The sequence below is a fragment of the Monodelphis domestica genome, chromosome 4, assembly GCF_027887165.1.
Source record: "Monodelphis domestica isolate mMonDom1 chromosome 4, mMonDom1.pri, whole genome shotgun sequence".
Lineage (NCBI taxonomy): Eukaryota > Metazoa > Chordata > Mammalia > Didelphimorphia > Didelphidae > Monodelphis > Monodelphis domestica.
This window is the reverse complement of record NC_077230.1, coordinates 361,415,372-361,434,671: the sequence shown is the minus strand read 5'-3', so window position 1 is coordinate 361,434,671 and position 19,300 is coordinate 361,415,372. Positions and strand designations below refer to the sequence as shown.

The 19,300-nt window shown below is 37.1% G+C and overlaps 1 protein-coding gene across 7 annotated transcripts in view; it reads left to right on the top strand.

The window, feature by feature from the left end:
- The window catches only part of KIAA0319L (KIAA0319 like), a 105,383-nt gene that overhangs the window by 1,884 nt on the left and 84,199 nt on the right, over positions 1-19,300 (top strand). For 4 of the 7 annotated variants that reach the window (XM_016422492.2, XM_007492784.3, XM_016422491.2 and 1 more), the window contains exons 2-3: positions 26-145; positions 1,242-1,411. In XM_016422492.2, coding sequence (XP_016277978.1) covers positions 120-145; positions 1,242-1,411 — 196 coding nt within the window. In that variant the 5' untranslated portion in view covers positions 26-119. The remainder of the gene's footprint in view (positions 1-25; positions 146-1,241; positions 1,412-19,300) is intronic. The other 3 variants (XM_056795131.1, XM_016422494.2, XM_016422493.2) reach the window with 1 other exon arrangement.

The following is a 19,300-nucleotide window of genomic DNA, read 5'->3' as shown; positions in this document are numbered from 1 at the left end:
TAATTAGCCTTTGTGCCTCTTTTAGTTTCATTGTATGAAATGTTGAGCTTCTAACCACCTTTGGCAACCTGGTGGCGTTAATTACTCCTGTTTTTCTGCTTTGAAGACTTCATTTTTACATGCCCACATGCGCCTTCCTCTCAAGGTAATGTTGATAGGTATTGAGTCATCCACTAAGAGAAGAATTTTTTTGATGGGCTTGTGTGGGTAATTTAATTCAACAAGTAACAAGCATTTATAAGGTACCTAGTGGGTGGCGAGCTATGCTAGGTTCTGGGGATCCAAGAAAAAAAGTAAACAATCCCTGCTCTCAAGGAACTTAATATTCTTTTTGAAGGAACGACATCTGTATAGAAAATTAAATATAAATTATCCACAGTTAATGGTGAGAAGGACCCTAGAAAATAAGGACAATCAGGATAGGCTTTCTGTAGGAAAAGAGTGATAAATCTTAGGTTGGTAGTTTTATCATGGTGTTTCCTGTGGCTCGCCATTAAATCTGCTAGGACAGATAAGTTATTGGTCTAGTTTTTTGAATTCTAAAGTATCATTTCCCTGACTTTTAACACCATCCCTAGCCAAGATCACATTTGGAAATTCATTGGGAGCAAAGGGTTGAATGAAAGAGTAGCTTAGGATGCCTAGAGGTTAGTGAAAATCTGCCTTGGGATGGCTGTAGCACCATGAATCTTTCTTCACTGGTACTAGCCAGCACAGCACCGATAGCAAAATGATGACAGTCTCCCTGTGTGCTTAGCACATTTGCTAAGCTTAGTGATGTTTGGGTTTGCCAACCTGTGCTGCTTGCCAGGCTGGGTTGACAGCTGCACATTTGGAATAGATTTTGAATGCTTCTTCAGAACTCATTAAAGCTTCATAATATTACTAAGATGTTTTTCTTTTTAAAAATAATGAATGCAAAGATGTAAGGAAGATGAGTGGGTAGAGAAGGGCTCATGAAAGGAAAGGACAAAGGTGCTGATTTACTATTAAACAGTGACTCGAAAGTAATTAGGTGTGAAATGCCTACCTATTATGATGGCACCACTTCATATTCCTTGCTGTGTTGTTATCCTGTTAATTATAAGCTATTTTATAAAGCTATAAAGTTTTAAAATTTATTGGAAGAGATAAGGAAGAAAGGCAAACCTGGAATCTGTTTTACTTTTTTCCCTAGTTCATTTTTTTAAGAAACAATTTATCATTTACTTAACAGGTAATTTATCTTTGTGTCTTTACAGAGTCCTAGTTCTCCTTGTCGTAAAGACCATGGAGAAGAAGTTGGAAGTTGAATTGGATGTCAGTTCCTGGATTTTATCAAGAAGATATTGGCAAAGACCTGCAAAACAGTTGAAAATCCTGCATCTCTTTTATGCATGTCTTTGTCTCAATGCTTTGTGTTCATCAACAGGTACGAATTTTTCTAGTGGTTTCATGATGAAGTGAATAGTTTTCATTTATGAGTTCTTAGATCCATTTTAAAAGATGGCTGAGTTAGAGTGAAAGAAGAAATAGTTTTCTAGTTAATAAGAAAATTGACTGGAGCCCAAAGGGTGATCCTCTCCTAATTATTTAGTTTTTTTGCTTGCCTAAGAAAGAAATTTAATTCTTAATTAGGCAAATTGATTTTATTATTTTAGGATGGTTACCAAACTCAGTTCTTATCTCAGTCATTCAGTCAGGGGCATTTTTTATAAGCTGACTATTTACCAGGCACTGTGCTAAGTGCATGAGATATCAAGAAAGCCAAAAAACAAATAATCCTTACATTCAAGAAGCTTAGTCTAACAGGGGAGACAACATGCAAAAAACTATGTACAAACAAGATCTATACAGGGTAAATTAGAGATGATTTCAGAAGAAAGACACTAAGAATAAGGAGGAATAGAAAAGGCTTATTGCAGAAGATGAGATTTAACTGAGACTTGAAGGAAACCAAAGAAGCTAGAAGAGGGAGATCTAGGTGGTAGGATGTCAATGAAAATACTTAGAGCTGGGAAATTGTGTCTTGTGCAAGGAACAGCAAAGAAGCTGGTGTTGAAGAGTATATGGAGGGGAATGAGATATAAGAACCCTGAAAAGGCAGAGTTATGAAGGACTCTGAAATCCAGACAGATTACCCATCACTGGCCTAATATATTCTTTGACTTTCTTATAGAAAATTTCCCATACTGAGGGTTTCATAAGATATGCTTGCTTACTGAATATCATTTTACCAATTAAGAGCTTCCTCCTGGCAAACAATACAGAGAAGGCTTAGTTTCACAGGAAAATACTGTTCTCTTCTTTCTACTGTTTATTTTATTGACAGCATTTTGCTGGGGTGGATAAAATATAGAATTTACGAAAGAAACTTTTAACTTAGGAAAACTTGACCATGTCTGCCGACTTAAATTTGACCTTTTGAAGTTGGAGATCAGTGCTGAGGTTTTAATCCAAAAATCTAAAACAATTGATATTTATTTTTAATACTATAATTGTACAGGTTTCTTTTGCATTTTAAAGGAAATGATGGTGGTTATGGTGATATTGAGAAACAAATAATTACAATATTTAACAATTTTCATCACATCAGCATTCTGTTGGTTACTCTGTTTGTTAATGTTTTCATAATTTTAGTGGAGGAAATTTCAGTTGACATAAACCTGACCTAAACAGGTTTTTCCTCACATTGTTGCTTTGCTGGGATAGCTGACTATTTCCAGGGAAGCATCTTAAGGGAGAATTAAATGAATTCAGCACCGAAGAAAAAAATTTCATTTCTCTCAAACTATGCTAGACAGCATATTATCAAAGAAATTTAGGAATAGATGGAGTACTAGGAAGTAAAAAACAGTTCTTTATTCCTCACAGTCTAGTGCTGGATGACATATGGTAGTGTTCTTTGAGGATCAAATGTTAAAAAAAAAACACAGGTAAAACATTAGTTAACATTAAAGGGTTATATAAATTTATGAGACTCGGAGGTGGCCCAATGTACACTGGGCCTGAAGTCAGGAAAACCTGAGTTTAAATTCTGACTCAAACACTTTGTAGCCATATCACACTGGAAAACTCACTTAACCTCTGCAACCCAAGTTTCTTCATCTGTAAAATGAGGATAAGAAATCACCTCCCTCCCAAGATCGTTGTGAGTATCAAATGAGATATTTATATAAAATGCTTAAGAAAGTGCCTGGCATGTAGTAGGTGCTATATAGATGCTAGCTATCATTTGTATTACTATTAAAATGCTAGCTATTATTATATATATATTCAACTTATCTCCTCAACTGGTTTGGACAGATTTTTCCTTTATCATCCCTCCTACACAGATCTAGAAGAACACTGGACATATAGAAGGTGCCTGTTAGTTATTTTATTGGTGAAGAAGGTACAAAAGCGATGTTAAGTCAGGAGTAATTGTGAAAACATGAGGATAATAGCTACATACATTTTAAATGTATTCTGAATTGAAATACTATAAAACACTCATTTCTCAATATGTTTATTTCTAAAAACAAAAAAGATTCTCTATGAAACTGTGAGTCTTTATTTCATACCGCTTTAAAAATAAGTATATAATAAAAAACAAATTACTAAAAAACTGTATTGTTTGTCTGTACTTCCATCTGAAATTATTTCTTTTCTGTGCATTTTATTTGACTTATTTGTATTCATTTTTAAAAGTTTATTTTATTTCCCTGTCTTTGATTCTTTCCCATTGAGGAGAAGAAAACAACTTTGTAACAAATATGCATAACAAATAAAACTGATTCACACATTGATGATATCTAATAAAAATATGCCTCAATCTGTATCCTGAGTTCAACACCTCAATATCATGATTCCTTTGGAATATTGATTGGTCATTGCCTTGATCAGAGTTCTTAAGTCCTAAAGTTGTTTATCTTTACATTGTAGTTATTATTACAGAGATTGTTGTCCTAGTTCTGTTCACTCTATGCTGCATCAGTTTATAAAAGTTTTCTCAGGTTTCCCTGAAACCTTCCCCTTTGTCATTTTTTACAGCCCAGTAATATTCCTTTCTGTTCACATCCCATGATTTGTTTAGCTATTCCCGAACTGGTAGGCTCATTGCCCCCACAAAAAGAGCAACTGTACCTATTTTGGAACCCATGGATCCTTTTACTCCTTCTTTGATCTTTTTAGAATATAGGCCTAGTAGTGATTCCACTGGGTTACAGGGTTGTGCATTTTTGTTTTTAAACCTTTTCCTTCTGCCTTAGTCTTAGTTCTAAGACAGATGAATGGTAAGGACCAGGCAATTGGGGTTAAGTGAGTTGCCCAGGGTCCCACAACTGGGAAGTATCTGAGGCCAGATCAGAATCCAGGTCTTCCCAAATCCAGACCTAGCACTCCATCCACAGTGCTACCTAGCTGCCCCCTGGTTATGCATTTTAAAAAATGTTAAAATGGACTAGTTTTTTTTAGACATTGTTATTGGTCACCCCTTCCACTGACATTAAAAGCTGAAAGGGGGGAAGGGATCCCTTGTTACAAATAAACATAACTGCAAAAATTAGTCTACATAGTAGCAATGTCCAAAGACATATATCCCTGCACAGAGTGTCCATTAACTCTTATTAGGAGGTGGGTAACAAGACCTCATCATAGATCCTCTGGAAACATGAGTTTGCCATTGCATTGATCATAGAGTTCTTAAGTCTTTCAAAGTTGTTTTTCTTTACAGTGTTCTTGTCCTTGTGCAAATTGTTTTCCTTGTTCGTTTCACTCTGCCTCAGTTCATACTATCCAGGATTCTCTGAAATCATCTTTTTCATTATTTCTAGGTTTCACTGGATTCTGTATTTGTATTTCAGAATTCCTACTCAACTCTGGTCTTTTCATAAGAAATGCTTTATTTCATTAAAGATCCAAAGATCCATTCTCCCCCACCCCCCAAGGGAAAAATTCAACTTTGCAGAGTTATTCTTAGTTGGAAGTGTATTTTTTTTCTTTTTTTCATCTTCTTGGGGCTTTTTGAACAGTTTTTTTTTGTTGTTTGTTTGTTTTTTGCCTCTTAGAATATTATATGCCAAGTTCTCTTCCCTATTAGAATAGAAGCTTCCTAGAGATTGTTTCTTGGTCCTTGAGCTACTTCTTTCTGGATGTTTACAATATTTTTTCTTTGATATAACAGCTCTGGATTTTGACTTTGACATTTCTGGGACTTTTCCTTTATGAAGTTTTTTTTTTTCAGGAGGTGGATTGTCTTCTGGGTTAATGAATCTGTGCAATTTTTACTTACAGTTTCTTGAAATAGTGTTGAGGCATTTTTACTTTTTTTTTTATTAAGGTTTTCAGGGAGTCTAATCTCTTTGACCAGTTTCCCAAGTTGCTGTGCTTGTTATCTTGTGTCTTATATTTTCTTCAGTTTTTTAATCTTTAGATTTTGTTCAAGTATTTCTTACTGTATAGTCATTGACTTCAGTTTGCTCTATTCTGATATTTCTCAGATAAGATCTGCTACTTTCTCTTCTAAAGTGATTTCGTTTGTTTTGATTCTTTTCTTTAGTGACCTTTATGTCATTTTTTCATCTCTTGCTTTATTTTTTTTTCTAGATATTCATATAGACCTTGTAGAAAATCCATTTTCCTTTGAGTCTCCATTTACATTTATTACAAAGTTACTTGTTTTTTTCTTTTGGAAGATTTCTAGATTTGTGATAATTTTTTACTCTGTTAGTGTTTTTTATTTATTACTCTTTCCATCTTTGTTTCCTGAATTGGAGCTTTGTGCCAAGATCACTATATCTGCTACTGATATGATATGAACTTTTGTGTAGTTGGCCAAGCTTTGTCTTTCATTTCTTCCTCTAGGTTCTTGACCTGACCATCACATTCCAGAGATAGGCCTTTCCTAAATCTTTGAGACTCACTGTTGGATCTTCACAATGCTCTCTGATGTTTGGGGACATAGTATAAGAGACATTAGAGCCACTAGGCCCTCATTGGTGAAGCTGTGACATGTGTGAATAGCCAGCATTAGGGGAACTGCTTCATTCCCTCTCTTCCCAATGCCAGAGGACATTTTTTGCATGCCCCACCTCTCTGTCCAGCTGCCCAAAGCAAGCACTTTATCCCTCAACTCTCTTAATGTGGGGGCTCACAGACAGCTTGAATTTGCCCTTTGGGCACTTGAACTGGAAAAGTTTCACCAACCCTGCACTAGGCCTAGGTTGTCTTGTAATGAATGCTGCAGATATTTAATGCCTTTGTACTCCTTCTAAGATTTTTAGTCCTAGAGCTTGCTGAATAACCAGGGATTTTTCTCAGAGGAGCCTTCTATGCTTGTTTGCTTTGGATATGCTAGACTATACATAATTTGTCTCTGGTTTTATTGGGAAGATGCTGACCATTACTTTGCTAATATCAGTTCCCTCCCTTATTGCTGTGAACTTCTGGCTAACTTTTATTTTTCTTCCAGTTTTGATATGGAAGAAACCACTGTAGTTTCTTACTGAATTTTGTTATGGAGGGAACTCAGGATCTTACTGGAGTTGATAACTGAGAGTTGGGTGGTTGGCTTCCTATTTAGGCAGCCATCTTGTCAAGATATTCTGGATGATAACTTGTTGGAAATGTGCAGAAGGAATTCTTGTTCTGGTCAGAGCCATGGATTAAATGACTACTTCCAGCTCTGAAATTCCAAGGTCCTTCAGAGAGTTAGTGTCACAGTGAGAATCCAATTCTAAAGGCCAGTGATTTTTCAAGACAATTAGAGGTCTTCATATAAGTATTGGGGGACCCAGCTGGCATTTACCTCATTATTTTACCTCAGAAAGGTGACTGCCTCTCCCAGAATGCTCATTCAGTACTATAGCTAATATACAGTATTTGGAAGTTCACAAGTTGCTTTCAAGACAATGTTTCATGTTAGAAATGCTCAGCTGAAGTAGTACGGAAGCAAAGTATTAAAACTCAGTTCTCTGGGCAGACTTTAGGTCAGCCCTTTAAGTGTATTTGGCCCTTTTGAAGACTGTATTGTGACATTTTCCTCTTGTTAAAAAATTTTTTCTGAATATTTGTAGTGGTGATTCAAATTATGTATTGTTTCTGAAAGCTAACAAAGAGATGGCAATCATCTATTTTCATTTCTAGTCACCTCTGAGCAATTTCCCTGGCATCCTCCTTGACTTAAAAAACCTAGAGTCAGTGATGTGGTGTTTCTTCTCACCAGTTATTCTGGGAATCAAACTCAAATTGCCTCTTCAAAGGGATTAATTAGATTTACCTTTGGTCTGATAAGAGTCTCCACTTGAATTTGATTCCTGAATTCCCTATTTTTCTGTTTTGTTTTTTTTTCTCTAGCTTTCCATTAAATTGGGATTAAAAATCAGGACTTGTGATTTCATTTGTATAGAGAATTTGCAAGTGAGGAAACTCCCTTTTCCAATGCAGTTGGGCACCTTCTTTGCTACTCATGGTCTTAAAGAATTGACTAAAGCAATAAAATTTTAAATTTTGTGTGACTTGCAAAGGTTCACAAACTGTATCAGAGGCAGAATTTGAACACAGGTTTTTCCCAGCTTCAAGGCTGGTGCATTATCCAATTGCCACACTGTTCTTAAATAACTTTAAATATTTTTATTTTGGACCTAGGTAGTTCAGAAATTATTGTTTCAAGTTCAAATTTCTAGAATTTTTTCTTCTTCCTTGGAATTGTTTCTGAGCTGATCTTTTTGCAAAGTCTATATTCTAACTCGGGTTCGCTGTTTACAAATCCAGATCCTTTAGTCCCTACCCTTACAAAATTTATTGTTCATAATGCAGTACAAGACAGACTGTGTGGTACAGATGTTAATGAATGTTATAGGCATTCAGAGGAGGGAGGAGAGAGAGATCATTTAGGTCTGGATAGATGAGATAGGACCTGAGCTGGACCTAGAGCATATCCAGTTTACAAATGCAGTAGATTGAAGTGATTGGATAATAACCAGATTAGTATGGAGATATTACTCAAGAAACTCAAATAATTAATAACAGCTAATGTGTAACTATGATAATCATTATAGTAAGTACTTTACAAATGTCTCATTTGAGCCTCATAACAACCTTAGCAAGTAGGTACTATTATTATTCCCATTTTACATTTTAGGAAGTGGAGGCAAACTGTGATTAAGTGATTTTCTCAAGGTCATTCAGCTAGTGAGTGTCTTGAAGCTGGATTTGAAGTCGAGGCTTACATCAGGCCTAGAACTTCACCCCCTAAGATCCTTTGCTGCTTCCACATGTATCACCATATTGCAATACCTGAATCTGTATTTATAGCATGTCTAACAGCATTTTACTGCAAAATTTCCTCTTTTAGCTTTTAGAGTCCATGATTTAAGGAAATTATTTAAGGAAATTATTTTTTTCTTCTAGTTGAAGTTGCTATTATCTTGCTCTTTTACTTCCTACCCTAGAGAATTAAGATTTTTATTAATAACTGTTGGAGAGAAGGAGTCATCTGCCTTTCTGAATCTTTTATGTGGATAGAAATGATGTTTGGAGGTCTGCAGCCCATTGTGCTCCTGGCACTCATTTAATAAATATTTATTGAGCTTTTACTACTTATATGATTGTGGAAGATACAAAAATTAATAAGATATTGTTTCTACCTTCAAGGAGCAGACATTAGACAGGTACAAAATTAAATACAGTCCAAGATAGAATGTGATATATGCAGTGAGAGGTACAAGCAAAATGTTATACAGTAAGAAGAGATCACTTCTGGCGGGTAGGGAGAGAAAGAAAGGTGGGGTTCATATAAGACTTTATGGAGGATGTGATGTTTGAGCTGGATTTTGAAGAATAGCAATTGGGCAGCCAGATTTGGACAGGGGATATGGGGCTTTAGGGATTGGGGAAGGTAGTGACATTCTAGGTAGAATGAATGAAGAATTCAGGACATGTATAGAGAATATTGAAAAGTCTAGTTTAGCAGGATATACTTATGAGAAAGAATATTTCCAGGAAGTAAATGCTGGGGGAGGGGAGGGAGGAGTGGGAAAGAGAGTGGCAGGGATGGAGACCAACCTAAATTCGGGGTCCCCACATGACCTTTTATTTCTATTGAAAAGATGCTGTGTTTCAGAAGTGGATCCATTTTGTTCCACCAGTAAAGAAAGAATCTCCAGGTGACATTTTATCTGTATTGTTCCCCTCTTTTTATCTGTCCACTAGGCACCTGATTAAGAGTGCAGTAGATAGATAACTAATAGGATATATTATAACTGTGAGCCTTGAGCGGCAGCTTTCTCCTGCCAAAGTGTCCTATTTTCCTGACTACATTGCAGTAGAAGGTGATAAATTATTAATTCTAAATCTCTCTCTAGATTGTTCGAATAATGATTTGAGTGCATGGTAGCAGAGGAAAAGTACTGCGTAAAGTTCTCTGGATGTTAATACAAACTGTCACTTTGTTACTGTAACCTTTTGGATTCTGAAATCCAACTAGCTTTGAACAAGGCTGTGGGATTATGTTATCCCACAATTTCAATGAGCTGTGTAAATTTTAATGTTTGGATAAGGAGGGGAAGGATGGGAGAGGTGGGGGTGGGGTGGAGAATATGGAATTCACTTGAAGGGGCAGACTGCTGAGATTCCTTAAAGCAAACCAGAAGCCCTGGCAGTCTGCCTTTTTCACAGAAAGCAAATCAGTGTCTCTTGTTGAAGCACTCTTCAAAAAAGCTGATCCTGTTATCCTGTTAAGTTCTTTACTGTAGTTACTGTGGAAAATTCTAATTTGGGTTTGGTTTCATTTTTTGGCCTTATGAGACACTGTTCAAACATATGCCTGTTTCTTTCTTTGGGCCATAGTGAAAATGGGTGAGAGAAATAGTATAATTGGGTAACAAACCCAGTTCAGTTTTAGAACTGCCTCAAATTGATGATCCTTGATAATTCCTCAGGAGAGAATGTAATAAGTTAGCAGTAGAGTTTGTTAAATCAAGGAACTCCAAACAGAGCTTTTGGCTTACTTTGCTAACATTCTTATATATCTTTTTCTCCTAAATAAAACTACTTCCCATGCCAGGATACTGGGTGAGGCTGGCTGAATGCTATTCTCACCTTCAAAAGTGTAGGGTTAATATCTATATCTGAATTTGAAAATGACTATAATTAGAGAACTGGGAATAAAGTAGTGAACAGCTTTGGATTTCAAGGCCCTGGATTTGAATTCTCTTTGGTCCTTTACATAGCATTTTATGAAAAAGTAATTCCTGTTAACTTAGATCTGCTGATGTTTTTAGTTTCAATTAATATTGGGTGTCAGAAAAAAGGGTTTTTTTAAGAGTTGTTGTGGAACACCTGTACTCTGAGGGAAATGAAAATCAACCCTCTGGCTTGGTTAACTTCTTATCCTTCCCAAGAAGATTCTAGCAGATTTGTAGACCCTGCTAATCTCTGATTCTGGTCTGTCGATTTGGAATCACAGTCCCCACACTCTAAAGTGTAATCAGGTCAAATGTGCCCTTGAGGCAAACAGCCTGCCTATTTGCCTGGTCTGGACAAGTAGATTTCTACTAATACAGCCTGACAGGGATGAAGCTGGTTAAAGCCCATGGCTCAGCCTTAGTTCAATGTTTCAGCATTTTTCTGTAAATAGAATATGTCAATAGAGAGAATAATTGCTATCTGGTGGCTTTTCTCTCCTCCCAAAGGAGATCTGCCCAGTGCTTCCTGTGTGACCATCAAATTAGCTCTCAGTTGAACTGTTTGGAATACTTTTCTCAAGTAGATCTGCTGCTCATTATGATCCGTGGACATTTTATTCATGTGGAACAGAGCTCATCTTTGGAAGCAGATATAATCATAATATAAAATGCCAAAGCTGGTAGGGGGCTATGTGTGAGGTATAAGGAATATACTTGAAGGTTCAGACTTCAAGGTTCATTAAAACTACAAGATATAGGGGACAGCTGGCTTAGTGGATCAAAAGCCAGGCCTAGCAATGGGAAGTCCTGCATTCAAATATGGCTCAGACACTTCTTAGTTGTGTGACCCTGAGCAGGTCACTTAACCCCCATTGCCTAGCCTTTACTGCTCGTCTGCCTTAGAACCAATATATAATATTAATTCTAAGACAGAAAGTAAGGGTTAAAAAAAAACCAAACAGCTACAAGATATCATTCAGACATGATAGGACAAGTAGCTCTAGAGATAGAGGTGGGGAGAAGGTCCTTAGGGGCCTTTGAGTCTAATTCATTTGTTTTATGGAGGAAAAATTAAGGCCCAGAAAGGTTATATGACTTGCCCAAGGTAATACAACTTGCAGCATTAGCATTTTTTGGAATATTATTTTATTTCCAAATTGAACTGACTTTTGGTTATCTCTTTTTTATTTGAAATTAATAAATGATCTATTATATTTTCAGATAATGAGATCAGTGTTTACTATTAACCAGGCTGCAAAGTAGCAGGTTTCTCTTGATTTGGTTTAGTCATTCTTGACATGAAGTAACAAGTCCAACCTTGAATGTCAGCTTTAGCTCAAAAAAAATTTTTTTTTAAATCTGTCTTTACTGGAAATGGCTCTCCTTGTGTTTTCATAAGGTTCAGCATTTGTGTGTTTATCTGACGGTGACCTGAATCAGCTGGAGGCTTGTGGGAGTGGGTAGGAGGTAATGAGTGAGTCTTAATCAGAAGAGATGAAGCAACCTCACACAAAAGGGAAGTCTGAATAATCTGCATCCTGCTGGGTCTGTCTGTGGCACTTGGCCCTTGGCAATATAGCCCCATGTACTGAAGCTCAGTGCCAAGAATTCCTTTTGCCACTTCTGTGTCCCATTTCATTTGGCTCTAAGTGCTTGGGTTTTTAGAACTGCTCCCAGCCTTGCTCTCCAGAGTGCTGATGGAAGCTGCATCTTGGCATTCTTTTCTTTGTGGAGTTCAATAATGCAGTGCATTTCAGTGTCATTCCCTCCTTTTAACAGTTAAAGGTGAGGGCCCTGGACCTCTGGAGTTTTGATGAGTAAGACTTAGAAGAATTGTAGCTCTTCTGAGGCTGTAATAAAATCTCCTCTCCCTTTTATTTAAGATTCACTTTTTTCTTCAACAAACTGAACCTCCCTCCCCAAGCTGTCTTGATGGAGCTCTTTCACCCCCACTCTGGGTATTTCATGTGGGGGCTGCAACTCTGGCAGTATGGAAACTCATTTTTTCTGGAATAGAGAGAAAGCAAGAATGGATGATCTAGCCCTTTGGAGTATGTGTATCCAGGGTTTTCCTTGGTTGTGTGTGTGTGTGTGATATTACACTAAGAATTAATGCTACTTCTGAGTCACCAGACACGATCCTTATTCCTACTCTATAGGTCTGGAGGACAGGAATGCCAGTTTCCCTGTGGTTGCAGTGAAAGCCCATCTTTACTGGTCAATTTTCTTTTCTCTATAAGGTTGCAAGACCTGTTAGATTGTAATTTTTACTGTCTATCTCTGAAAATAGAATGAAAATCACAAGCAGCCTTAAAAGAGCAGTGGGGGGAGGAGGCGGAGATTCCAGTTACTTATATGTGATCACAGCTGTCTGTTATCTATATAGATAGAGAGATCTCTTGCCATCATAGTTTATGCATCCAAAGCATAGTCAGTTGAAAATATTTATTAAGTTCCTACTGTATATTGGGAATTATGAGAAGCTTTAGGGATACAAAAAAAGAGACATAAGATGGTCCTTGCCCTCAAGGAATTCACAATCTAATGGGGGAGACAACAAACATACATGAACAAACTATATGCAGGATAAATAGGAAATAATAGAGGGAAAGTACTAGAATTAAGAGAGAGTTGAGAAAAGCTTCTTGTAAAAGTGGATATTTTAGTTAGATCTTGAGGAAACCAGGAGTTGGGGGTGGGGTGGGGTGGTTTGGAGCATTCTAGGCATGGGGAGCAGCCAGAAAAAATATCCAGAACCAAGTGATAGATTGGCTTGTTCATAGAGCAACAATAAGGAGGCCAGGGTGTCATTGGATTAAAAAGTAGTAAGATTCAAGAAGACTGAAAAAGTAGAGGAAGGTGAAGGTAGGTTATGAAGAGTTTTGAAAGCAAAACTGAAAAATTTTTATTTGATCCTAGAAATGATAGGAAATCACTGGAGTTAATGAATGGGAGGGTGATGTGGTTGGACCTACACTTTAGGAAAATCACCTTGGCATCTGAATGGGTGTTGGTTTGGAATGGGGAGTGTATTATAAGAGGAGGTTACTTTGTAAAGGAGGGGGTTAAGACTTTCAATATTTAGAGGGGAAAAGAGTGGAGACCCCTCTCCCTTTCTCAAAAGTGGGGTACAGGGGAGACAGCTGATGTTTAGGGTTGACTCAGAGAGAGGATAGGGGGTTTGAAGATTTTCCCCCTTCTACCTTCCCTCTTTAGCTAAAGCTGCTCTCCCCAATTCGCTCTTGTCCCTTTTGTCTCCCCTCCACTACTCGAGACCAAAGGGTCTCCCTTTGATCTGTTCATTTACACTCAGCATGGGGAACAGATAACTTTAAATGTCAACTGAAACAGGTAATACAAACGGAATAACAGTCAGGGAAGAATGGGGAAAGGGGGTCCCTGTCTCCATCTAAACCCTTTCCCCTTCCTCCTTGAGTTTTGGGGAAACTCAGGCCTTGGCAGCCTGAGCCCCCTGAGAGAAAGCCAGATTGACTCACCCCTGGGCAACAGGAGCTGAGGTAAAGTCTGCTCAGGTTTCTCTTCAGAAAGTCTCTTCAATTGGGAAATGTTGGTGGGAAAGATTTCTAGTCACCAGAAGGAAAAAGTCGGTAACCTCAGGAGAAAGTACTTTTTCCACCTTCTGTCTTCGGCTTCTCAAGGCTAAGAGCCCTTCTTTGCTCTACCAGCCAGAGTCTTCTCCAATCCCTTTGGGGTCCCTCCCCCGTCAAGGTGATCAGTTTCACACACTCTTCAGCCTGGCAATTTTTGTTTAGTGCCAGCCTCTGTCACAGGAGAGACTTAGAGCAGCCAGACCCATCAACAGACTATTTCAAGAGAGAAAACTTCTCCTGTCAGTTAGAGAAAGGGCTGAGGGTCTGATGGACTACTTCTTACTTGGCTGATTGCCAATTAGAGATATGTTGGGATGTTCAAGGGAGGAACTAAAAAATGAGTAACCAAAAATGCATATAGTTACCTGGGCCAGGAGTTTCCACAGTTAAGATGTCTTGACCGGTCAAAAGATAAATTATTCTAAAATTAAGAAATACTGTCTCTTGAGAATTTCAGTCACTACACTTTTTTTTCCTGACATCAGGCCTAAACTTATCCCTTTTCAACTTCCATCTATTGTTCTTGGTTCTGCCTTCCATGGAACAATTCTAGTCCCTCTTCCGTATGACTAGCCTGCAAATACTTAAAGGCTACTATTAATAGTCTCCCTGAATCCCTGTGGTGAACTTTTGGATAGATATGGACAGTAGCATTCCTGTGGACTACTAAGTCAAGCTGATCCCAGATCCATTTGAGTGGAAGTAATTTATGGAAAATACTAAACTTGGAGCCAGTTTGGTTCCAATGAAGAAGATATAAAGTCTAAATATAGCACACAGTCTCTGTCCTCTCAAGTCCTAAACTTATTATCTATGTGGTCTTGACCTCTCTGAGTCTCTTTTTCCTCATCTAATAAATGAAATTACTCTGTCCATTGCCTATGTCATAAGAAAAATTTGAAGCTCTAGTGAAGTGATACTTCTAGAATATTTTGTAATTTTAAAATAGCATATAAATGTCTGGTTTTTTGTCTTTTGTTTTTTAACCCCGGCAGAAGAGAAGTATCAGCTAGGTAACTGGGGTTAAAGACTTGACCAGGGCCACACAACTAGGAATTATCTGAGGCTCCATTTGAACCCAGGACCTCCTGTCTCCAGACTTAGCTCTCTATCCATTGAACCACCTAGTTTCCCCTGTAATTTTTTTTTATTATTCAGACTTTGAGCAGCATATTCTCCCCAACACCAGCAAATATGTTTGAATGTAGGCCTCTATTCTCTGCCTCGTTTAATATTAATACTTAGAAGGTTGATATTCTCTGTTGCATTTATGGTAGAATCTTGTTTGATCTTAATATGTTTGGGGGAGAGCCTTTGACTTCATTTTGCTCGATGGCATTGTGTAATTAGAATTTGCTCCCCAGGATACTCCCATCATCCCATTTATGCTATATAGTAAGGTAGAGAAGATATAAGTTTTGTGTAGCTCCTCCCTCTCTCTCTTTTCCCAGGAAAGCAGTTTGTGGAGGTTGGGAGAGAAGCAGGCAGGAGTTTATTCATGTGGTCATATTTAAATTTTGTACTTTGTTCTTTTATTTCTTCTACTTCAAATGATTACTAATAAGTCTTATAAAATATAACACTTGGAGTTATTGGATATTAATTTAAATCTAACATCATCCAATGGGTTTTTTGGTTTTTTTTTTGGTCATATAATGCTATTCTATACAAATTCAAAGTAAAATGTTGAAGATAGATTCTGTATAGATGAAGTTCCCTGTTTTCCTGTTTATGAATAACATGCTTTTTGCATTGAGGCCTAGAATACTGACTGTCTTCTCATTGAGATCCAATTACTCAAAAGATTGTCTAGCAGCTCACATAGAAAGAACCAAATAGATAAAGAATGCTCATTTTTTCTAGGCATGCATTTGAATGGACAGATCATCCATCGACTTAAGCCATCCGCATACTATCTTGGACAGGCATTGGAGATTGATCATGAGTTGGCCCCAAAATTTAATAGGTGGAGGAGATTAGGTCATATCACATTTTGGAAATGGGACAATGTCTTGTCTGAGCTTCTCTTTGTTGCAAAAATCTGTCTTTTAAAATCCTTATTCTCCTGGTTATGCTATCTGATTTGTGAATCATAGATCATAATCCTCTTTAAAGGATCAGAATTCCTAGGGAACCAAAAGAGAATGGAAGCACCCATGTTAGTAAATGTAAGTAGGTATATTACCAACTATTTGTAACATGTAAAGATATCATCAAGGACAATAATTGAGATAGAGCTTTAATGGAGGAATGATGGAAAGACCTAGACCAGAATTGCAAAGAGTGTAGAGAAATGGGGAAGTAGTGTTCTGCATTAATAGAGATAGCACCCACTTTGGTGATTTCACGAATTATCGTCATTTCATTATTCTTTGTAATACTCTCATTTACCTTACATGTTGATCCTTGGCAAGTCTGTATGTAATTTACAACAGTGAGTACCTTGTATTACAGTAGGTACGAAATAAATATTAAGTTGAAAACAGGAGTTCTCACCAAACATACCTTAATTATTCCAAGACCATTAACAGAACAACTCCTCTTAAAACTTCTAAAGCTATCTGGTATCTGGTATCTATTCTGTACTTTTGTAATCTTTCGATTATATTTATCTATACACTTATTCCCAGGACTGGCCTATATACTCTTTGATTATAAGAACTGGGATTAATCTTTTTATCCACTGAACTTTAGAATAAAGTCTCACAGAGAACAGAGGCTTAAAAAGATTGGACTAAAAAAACCTTAACATAGGACACCCATGTTCTGATCCAGGGTTTGGGCAATGAGTTTCTAAAGCCTTCCCTTCCATTGGTGTTGATGATGAATATGAATAGCCCTCTCATTGACTGCATTTCAAGGAAGCAAGTTGGTTGGACTCTTCCCAGTGAAACCCAGAAGTTCTGTGTGTAGAGCAGTTGCCACATCTGTGGTGGCTGCTGACACTCTTCTAGTGCTTTTCTTTTCCAGTAAGATTGTTTCTTTAAAAAACATCATGCTGTACAGGCTAAGTCTTTTCTCCTGCCACTTGATAGCTTTGCTTTCCAAAGTATAGAGAAGGTATTCCATTGAAGGAGTGTAGGCATATTCATTCTCTGTTTTTGGAGGAGTGCCTCTCTGCTGAGAGCATTCTCTAGTGTCTTTCACTCATATAAGGGAGTGGGAGAGACAACTAAACTAGGAGAATCTAAGCTTATCATATGCAGCAATGCAATCTCCTATTCATATTTTTTTTAGTTTAATCATTTGCTTCAAATTAGCCTTTAAATGTTTTACAGACCTGCTGGCTTGGTTGTTTCAGAGCCAGGTGACTTTAGGTAGAAGAGCTATTTCCAGCACTATACTAGTGTTTAATTTAACACTCCCATTTATAACTTGGGTATAAAAACTAGTTTGGGGTTAAAACTTAACAAATGGGATCTTTTGGAGCTTGATAATGACAATAGCTAATTAATGTGAAAATTTGATTTAATGGCATATATGAGCAGTAGAATATTAGATACATTGGGCTTCTGTTGGGATATTTGCTGTACTCAAGGGAATACATATAAATGTTTTTAAACAATTTTTTATCTTTACGTCTTAAAAGAAGGGGTGAGAGGATAGAGGTTTGAGAGGGTCTAAATGATCTCTCAGATATTTTTCCCTCTAATGTTCTGTGTTTTAAGTCATTATTGTTTATTTTCTCTATCACCACTCATTTTTGGAAAAAAACATTTTCCACAATTCCTTTGTCCAGAAAGTGAAATGAGATGACTTCCAAGTGATACGGTGGCCTGAAAGACATGAGTGAACAGAAGAATTCCAGAAGGCTCACTATTAACATGTGAACAGAAAAGTGATTAGGAAAAAAGAAGAAAAACCTGATAAGAGATTTAGAGGGAGTGTCAGAAAAGTTTTTACCTTACTTTGCAAATTATTGTGACATTTTATGCCTTTAAAAATTCATTTATTTCAGTGCTGATGGTTGCCAAACCAGTTTAATTCATTGTCTTGATGTTTTAATATTAAATATATAATCATTTTTTAAAAGAAAGAACAATAAGTCATGTTTGAGCCAACTGGGAAGGAAGTTGAAGTTTGGAAAAAGGTTCAATTTAGAAATTTAGTCAGTTAAAAGCATTTATTAACTTCATACTATGTGTCAAGCACTGGTAAAGATAGTACTACTTTAGTACTCAGTGAATAGGATACTAGATTAGAAGCCTGAAGACTAGTTCTAGTCCTTACCACTTCTAATTAATTAGCCACCTCTACTCTGTATAACTGTGAATAAATGTGCAAACTGTCATAAATAATACTCTCTTTTAAACCCTCTGAATTCTTGCTTTTAATCTCATCATTCAACTGAAAGTGCTCTCTTCCTACTTAGCAATGATCTCCTAATTGCCAAAGCTAATAGTCTCTTCTTAGACCTCATCCTTGGGACCTTTCTGTAGCATTTGATGCTGTTGACCATCTCCTGAATATTTCCAGTTATCTAGATTTTTGTAACATTCTTCTCTCTTGTTTCTCTTTCTACTTGTCTGACAATTCCTTCTTGGTCTCTTTAAGAGTCTTTATCTTTGTCATTCCTGGTAATTATGGATGTGCCCCATGGCTCTATTGTAAGGCTCTCTTTTCTTTTCCCTCTATTCTTTCCTTCTTCCTTTCTCATATCAGCTCCCTCCCATGAGTTGAATTATCATCTCTACGCAAATAATTCCCATATTTTTGTATGTAGCCCTAGACTCTACTGACTGAGCATTAGCTTCATATTACTGCCCATTGAACATTTTAAATTGCATATCCCTTGGACATCTCATTTACCATGTCAAAAATAGAATTTATCTTTTCTGTCAAACTCTGCCACATGAACTTCTCTATTACCTTTGAGGACACTACCATCTTTTCTGTAGCTAGATGGCAAAGTGGATAGAGTTCTGGGTGTGAAGTCAGGCTTATATCCCTAAATTCAAATCCAGCCTCAGCACTTACTGATGGCATGACCTGGGTAAAAGTCATTTAACCTTTTCATTTTCCTCATTAGTAAAATAAAATGGAGAAAAATGGTTTTTACCAAGAAAACCACAAATGGGGTCACAAATTGTTGAGCAGGACTGAAATGGCTAACATCATCAAAAGCCACCATCTTTCCAGTTTCCCAAGTTTGCAACCTCAGTATCATTCTTGACTCTTCATTCTCATTCTCCAAATTTTTACAATCAGTTGTCAAATCTTCTTTTTCTTGCGTCTTTTCACTTACACAGCCACCCCCCCCTCCTTCAGATCCTCTCCCCTATTGCAGTAGCTTCCTAAGTGACATTCCTTCATGAAGTCTCCCCTCTCCAGTCCTTCTGCCACTAGTCCTCTAAAATAGAGTACTTAATTTTTTTTTGTCATGGACCCATTTGATATTTGATAGTCTCATTAAATCTATGAGCTCTCTTTTCAAATTAATGTTTTATTTAATCATTCATAATGAAAGGAAATGCCAAAATTCATTAGAAATTAGTCAAAATTAAGATGTAATCTTTTTGCCAACAAGTTCATTTACTCTCCCTA